The 7570-nt window shown below is 39.6% G+C and overlaps 1 protein-coding gene across 1 annotated transcript; it reads right to left on the bottom strand.

Moving 5' to 3' along the window:
• Positions 1 to 1231: 1231 nt before the first annotated feature.
• On the bottom strand, positions 1232 to 7227 carry LOC138092342 (stromelysin-1-like). Its single transcript, XM_068988119.1, has 10 exons — positions 7123 to 7227; positions 6114 to 6358; positions 5868 to 6016; positions 5598 to 5723; positions 5013 to 5177; positions 4683 to 4827; positions 3662 to 3795; positions 3081 to 3240; positions 2256 to 2359; positions 1232 to 1339 (listed from the first exon to the last, which is right to left on the bottom strand). The coding sequence occupies exons 1-10, from the start codon at positions 7225 to 7227 to the stop codon at positions 1239 to 1241; spliced, it is 1434 nt and encodes a 477-aa protein (XP_068844220.1). The 3' UTR covers positions 1232 to 1238.
• Positions 7228 to 7570: the final 343 nt, after the last annotated feature.

Raw genomic sequence — 7570 nt, 5'->3', positions numbered from 1 at the left:
TGCTGCTGCTGCTAAGTCGCTTCAGTCGTGTCCGACTCTGTGCGACCCCATAGACGGCACCCCAACAGGCTCCCCTGTCCCTGGGATTCTCCAGGCAAGAACACTGGAGTGGGTTGCCATTTCCTTCTCCAATGCATGAAAGGAAAAATGAAAGTGAAGTCGCTCAGTCATGTCCAACTCGTAACGACCCCATGGACTGCAGCCCACCAGGCTCCTCCGTCCATGGGATTTGCCAGGCAAAAGTACTGGAGTGAGGTGCCATTGCCTTCTCCGCACAACCTAGCACAATACCTGAAACATGGAATACTACTAATAAATTATTCATTAAGTTAATAAGTTATAGCATGAATGAGCTCTTACTGTGTAGCCAATACTGTGCTACACGTATTACTTAGGAGTGGCAAACCTGTTTTAGGACAAGCATTTGCCCATGGGGGCTTACATAGGCATGGACAGATAAAAAATGAGTAAAGGAGGGCATTTTCATCTGTGAATAGAGGCAATCTGAGCACAGTTATTTACTTGGGCAGGGAAAGGAACTCCATTGATGGAATATATAAGTAAAAGGAGAAGATAAAGAACAGGTTTATTTTCCCACCAGAAAAAAATGAGGTGTGTGAACTAGGTGATTTGTTTTAATTATAGGATTCTGCTTCACAACTTTTTTCAGAGCCTGCCCTGTATGGTGACAACTTCCTTGATCTTTCTCCTTAGGTGTGTCAGGAACACATATGATGCCTGGTTGGTGGAAATAGCATCCCTTTGGTAAGGCACCTGGGGAGGGGAAATAGCAGATTGTTTCCAGTTCTGATTGAGCCCATTTTGAGATCCCAGCCATGGAGACCCTGATCCTGTACCTCCATGTTGACTGATCAGTCCACAACACACCCAAGATTGTGAGGAAAGTGCATTCATTGAAACAAACAACACGATAAAGTAACTGACAGACTCTCTTTATTAAATAATAAGTAAATAGTCTATATACAGTCACTTGCTTGTTGCACAAGTGCTAACCCTGTTCCCATGGGAGGCTAATGCACGTGACCAGAGTACAAATGCACAGCCCATTTGAATGCCCTGTGATACGTAAGGCTAGTGGGCAAGACACACAGCTCACACTCTCAGTCTCCGTCACTGCACACCCAGGAGAACACGAACCATTTCAGTTCATGGAGACTTAGGTGAAGAGTTATCAGCTTAACTTAAAATGCCCATGTTATGCCTTCTAAACATCTCTCCTAACAGTTCAACCAGCTGTTACTCTTCAACACATGTGTCACTTTCTTTGCATTTGGGTCAAATTCAAACTGCGAAGATCCGCTGAAGAAATAGTAAAACCCTGCAAATGCAGATGGGAAATAATGAGATATTTTTCTTCAAGTAAATAAATTTGGCAACACACAGAACTCAGAATAACAAATACTTAAAAGTAGAAAGTGTTTGTAGAGATTTACTATGTGCCAGGAACTATGGTAAGCATTTTGCATGACTTTTATTTTCATTTCTTTCTGTAAAAGTCCTATGAGGCACATATATCTAACTCCATTTTACAGATGAGGAAGTTGAAAATTTAAATGCCTGCCCAAGATCACTTAACAAGGAAAAGATGTGAACAGCACCCCACTCCAGCTCTGTCTGACAGCAGAACCAGGCTCTGGGTTATTAGGTTATTCCGCTTGAAATCAGATAAAATTCTCTGCATCTTCAGAAACTGTGTATCTTTACACTTTTCCTTCTGAATACTCCTCCTCCCCGTTGCTGACAAAGAAGCCTGATTCTCTGGCCTCAGAGAATCTCAGGGACTCTTTCAGAACCAGATGGTCCTTTCTGACTCTGCCATCCTGGTGCTCAGGTTACCTTTCAATAGAGATCATCTATTCCTCCACCCACCTATAACTAAGTGGGGGAGAAAATCCTTTTTTTTTTTTTTTAACTTTAGGCTCATGGAAAGTTAAATATTGGCAGCTGACTGACTACTCAGGAAAGACAGAGAAATTCTCCATGGGAATTAGCGGTGGGATGGAGAAGACAGCTGGCCAGTGTTGAACTTGGCCACACCACTTGAGGGGTTTTTTATACAGCTTATTATATGAAGTACTCTACAATTGATATGAAATTTGTAAGCTGAAATTTAGGGTTGGGAGGAGGAACCTGGTTAAAGAAAACCGTTATCAAATTCTACAGCTTTCCTCTTTCTTCTGGTACTGTAGAATGTTTCAAGTGCCCCACTGGCAACAAAAGGAGTATCCTCTTACCAAATACTTCAAAAACAGCATCCACCTCTGGTTCAACCCCTGGAAAATCTTCCACTATTTGCTTGGGAAAACCTGGCTCCATGGATTGTCTCTTCTCATCAAATCTGCACCAAGTAAGAGAAACAAAGCTCAGCATTGCACAGAGGCCGTGTTATCAAAATCGGCAAAAAATGTGGAATTCTAATCAATTTTCCAAGATTTGCAAATAAATGTCAGGCATGTTTAACGCTACAGAAATGTGTGATTTTAATGGTACTGCAAACTAGGCTCTTAAAATTGTATCTCTACCAGAAAGAGAGGCAACATCTTGATCTAGCAGATGCTGTTTGCTACCATATTTCTTAGGTCTGGAGAGAAAGAATCTTAATCATCCTTCTATCACAAAGATATGAACACAGAGTGAATCCAATCATTCATTTCAAATACAAATTTCAAGTTTTCTATCATATTTGGTTCATATATGTTGTCTCTGGGGCTTCCCAGATGGCTCAGCAGTGAAGAATCCTCCTGCCAACATACGAGACACATATTCAATCCCTGGGTCAGGAAGATCCCTTGGAGGAGGAAATGGCAACCCACTCCAGTATTCCTGCCTGGGAAATCATGGACAGAGGGGCCTGGCGGGTTACAGTCCATGGGGTCGCAAAGGGTTGAGCATGACTGGGGGACTGAGCACAGACACAGGGACTCCCCCACAGCTGTCTAGAGCCCCACCGTTCTTCCTGTGGGGGACAAAGGTCTAAGAGGAAGATAGGCAACTTCCTTAGAGGAAGAAAATAATTTCCCTAACTAGGATCATATAAAGTTATTACAAACAAATATTACCTCCAGTATTTGTCCTCTGCAAAGAAGTACGTTTTCTTCTTTTCCTTGTCAGAAAAGGCTGCATCTATTTTCCTTACTGTTGAAGGAAGGCCCAGGGTATGGATGCCTCTTGGGTAACCTGCTTGCATCTCATTGCCTCTGATGGCCCAGAACTGATTTCCTGTATTTATGAGAAAAAAAACCACAATCACACTGAATCTAAAACAATTGAGTCTTTGGTTTTGGAAATACTTCTTAGCACCTTTGATTTTCATAGTAGAAGAAGAAGCCAGAATTTTAGATTTAGCAGCCCCAAATAGACATTAAACAAAAACTTGTAGGTTGAATGAATGAACACAGATGGAATGAACACAGCTGTAAATTCCAAATGAGGGAATTTACAACTGGGATATTTCTATTCTTGTGTTCATTTCATCATCTACAAAATATAAATAAAATAATGCCAGTCTCCATTACAGCTTTGTTACCTTTAAGCAATAAACCAGACAAAATTTGTTGTAGAAAAATATTAAAGTCTTAATCAATTTTTTGGTGAGAGGCTTTATTTCAACAAATTAAAGAAATTATTACATAATAATTACCTTTAAAAATGAAAACCGTGTCTTTGCTAGTAACTTCATATGCGGCATCTATGCCTGAAGGAAGAGATGGCCAGAATGAAGAGATCAAATGAAATTCAGGTTCGAGTGTCCTGAAAGATTTCCGCCAAAAATGTCTGAAATACATGCAAAAAGAAATGAAAATTGAAAAAAGTCTTCCACCTTTTAGCATATTTTCCTCACTCTCCTTCCTCACCCATTTTCCTCCATTCCCACATCCTCTAGGATCAATGACAGACAGAAATCAGGTATGTTGCCATTAAGGAAAAATCTTTCCTTTTTCCCCCCCAGAAGACTGCACTGGACCTGTTGGCATAGGATTCAGAATAATGTCTCTGTGAAAGGGCAGCTATCCTATAATGCAAATTAATCAACTGACTGTAAGTTTTAAACACCCACAATTCATACAAAATAGTATATATATTACATCATCATTTATATTTTCAAAAAGAAAGGCAGATGTGTATATGTACATGTAAGTATATTTTTATACAGTCACGGAATAATTCTGGAAGGATATTTAAGCATTCATCACTATGGATGGAGATAGGGAGAACTGAGAAACTGAATCAGTGATGTGATGATGACTTCTTTTAACTTTCTTCCCACTTGTGCGGTTTTACCATGTGCATATTTATCCAGCAGTGAGTAAATTAATTGATTAAATGTAATAGTCTCCTGGTATCATTTTTAAAGGAAGTAAAGATAAAATTCAGATTCTAAAGTTTTACTTGTGACTTTTCAAAAGTAACCATGACTCAATAATATTTGGGAGTGATAGTTACAGGATAAAAATAAAATCATCCTAAGTCTTTGAAAATGAACTTGACAGTTTTAGGAAAATATGAAAAGTGGAGCGTCAGAATAATTTCAAGTCTCAGAGCAAAATTGTTTTGTTTTAAATACTTAAAAATCTCTATTAAGTTTCTATTTGTTTTCCTCTCTAAGCATTGTATTGATACATCGAAAGAATAGATAGGAATATAAAGTTTTCTGGACTGACCTGCCTTTAAAGAACAGGATTTCTCCCCTCAGTGTGCTGATTGCATCGAAGGACAAGGCAGGATCACACGCAGCTGGGGTCCCGGGTTCGGGAGGCACAGATTCCGTGGGCACCACGGGGTCATTAGGGGAAACTGGGGGAGACCCTAAAGGGGACAGAGGTGAGGATGCAAACATCAGCAGGAAATGATGCTTCTGTCACTGTATATGCTTCCCACACGTTCTCAAAGTGCCTCGAGTAAAATTATAAATGTTTTATGCAGCATTTGGAAGCTTTCCTGAAGACCATCATTGCAAAGCTCCCACGTCTAATTTTTCCAGCATCACTCACCGTACAGGAACTGAATGCCGTTGATATCATCCTGAGAAAGGCGGAACCGAGCGAGGTCTGTGAGGGGGTCGTAGACTGGGTACATCAAAGCTTCACGTTCGGTTGAGTGTTGGAGACCCAGGGAATGGCCAAATTCATGGGCAGCAACAAGGAATAAATTGATTCCTATTTAAGAAATCATAGATAACAGTTACTTTTTCCTTAAATACATGTACATTATACAGGTCAGCTGTGCATTCTGTTCATTTGGTCAGCTATTATAGTCGCTTATTTCCTGGAAGCACGCAGTGCCTTTCTTGCCCCCTCTCCACCTTTTTTTTTTTTTTTTTTTTGGTTAATTGATCAACTGACTGATTACACTTAATGGAAAGCCAAGTGTTTTTCAAGGCTCATTCTTGAAATCAGTCTTTGAGACAAAGTATCTAGCCATATCCAATTATTCCCATCTCCAGTCTGCCTCTGCTGATTCTTGTCCCACTGGGAAATCTGTTACACTCCATTTCTCCAGTATTCTTAGTTATTTAGACTTCTCCAAGTTAAAATAAAAATCAACACCAAAATCATTCTGAGGGATGTGTCACTGACCTGATGTATCCTTTGTCCATTGTTCATCATCATCAAAGTGAGCATCTCCATAAAACCCTGATCCAGGTGGATAGGCGTGAGCCAAAACTTTTCCAGGTCCATCAAAAGGCAAAAAGTCCCCATGTTCTAAGAGAGGAAAAAAAAAAAATATTGGATGATCAATAATTAAGATCTCTTTGGAATCTTTTCTAATGAAACAACATTACATAAAATTTTGTGTGGGTTTCCCCCCAACCCTTGTTCTGTTTTTGTTTTTGTTTTTGTTTTTACCTCTAACTGCAAATATGATCATTATGTCAGCTTCTCCTTCATAGATCCTGGAGAATGTAAGTGGAGTCACCTCCTCCCAGACCATCAGAGCTTTTTCAATGGCAGAATCAACAACATCTCTGGGTAAATCCTTTGTGTAATTCACAATTCTGTATGAAAAAAAGTAACAATAAAGGTACTATTTTCTCCTGTGATAGTAATTTATAAAATCTCAATAGCATGTCAAAATCTCTTTGGACCCATTACCTGTAGGTAAGGTGAGTTTTCCTCCACTTGGGCATACCAGGAAAGGTGCTGAAGGAACCGACATCAGGAATCCCACATCGGGGCTTGCGTATCACCTCCAGAGTGTCAGAGTCCAACTTTCCTGTCACCTCCAACCCCAGAAACTTCTGCATCTCTTGAATCTTTTTGACTACTGGACTACTGTCCTTTCTTCTAACAAACTGTTTCGTATCCTTTGCAAGGTTGTAGTAGTTTTCTAGATATTGCTAATGGAAAATAAGTATAGTTTTAGGTCATCTTATGATTTTTAGTGGTTTACAGTAAATTTGTGCAGTTGCTCACTTAATCTATTTGAAATAGTCTTCTAGCCTACTGAAATAAAAGTCAATGTCATGTTTAATTCTTCAATTACAGACTCTTCTTCACTTTTGCTTTATCTTTGTAACAGAATAATCTCTGCAGCTTATTTTACTACCAGAGCAATGAAAATCGCCATGAACTGGAAAATCAAGGTAAGTACCTAGGGAACTTAAAGGAGACAAACTAAACAATCGAACTTCCTTGTGTGTATTTGTCTATTTCAGCTACATTTATTCAATTTTCCACTTTATACTGCTCATAAGGAGTTGGCTTCAGAAAAAAACTTAGAAAAATCTCTGTGTCTAAACATGACAGCAGCAATAAAAATATCCAGCTAACATTATATTGGATTAAAATACCTACAGAAGTTTCAAGATAAGACACATTTCATACACTCTCTGCTTGTTATTCACGTATCTTAAACACTGCTGCTACTAAGGTGGTTTTGATCTTAGTACCTAATATCTCTGGCTTTTGTTCCTTCCAGTATAAAAGGAGAAGCCCAGATGAGTGATACTGAGACCCTTTCCATGTGCAACACTGTATAACTCTGCGTTTGCACTTCATACATTGTCAGTTCCAACAATTCAGTGCAAGCTTTATAAACAGAAAGCAGAGCTAGTTTCCCCACCGGGCCATCAGGGATGTGAGGACCACCCCCCTTAATTACCTGAACAAGCTCCATGCTGTCTTCCTTGTCCCTTGCAGCCCTGTCCAGTGGATAGGCTGAGCACACTGCCACACATAGCGACAGCAGAATTGGAAGGTTTCTCATTTCCACTGACTTTTCTCAGCTTGATGTGGTCTTAATGGCTTGCTCTCTGTCTATCTTCTACTATGTCCACGGTCTACAGTCCGATTTTTATAAGGTGACAGTGTTTGTTTAGATCACACGCAGCTTGACTCATGATTGCTTTCTTTCAAATGGCAACAGGACCATTTCCAAAAATTCTGAACCCAAAGTAGGATGATACAACCTACTTTACTAATTTCTCCCAACATTTCCAATTTTGCAAGTCAAAAGAGTGATTAATCTCCAGGAAATGCTTCCTGTCTTGGTAAGAAGAAAACTGGGGCACTTTTTTTTTTAAATTCTGGAAAAAATGACTGGAATTTAC

The sequence above is a fragment of the Capricornis sumatraensis genome, chromosome 16, assembly GCF_032405125.1.
Source record: "Capricornis sumatraensis isolate serow.1 chromosome 16, serow.2, whole genome shotgun sequence".
NCBI classification, from domain to species: domain Eukaryota; kingdom Metazoa; phylum Chordata; class Mammalia; order Artiodactyla; family Bovidae; genus Capricornis; species Capricornis sumatraensis.
This window is presented reverse-complemented; position numbering and strand designations above follow the sequence as displayed.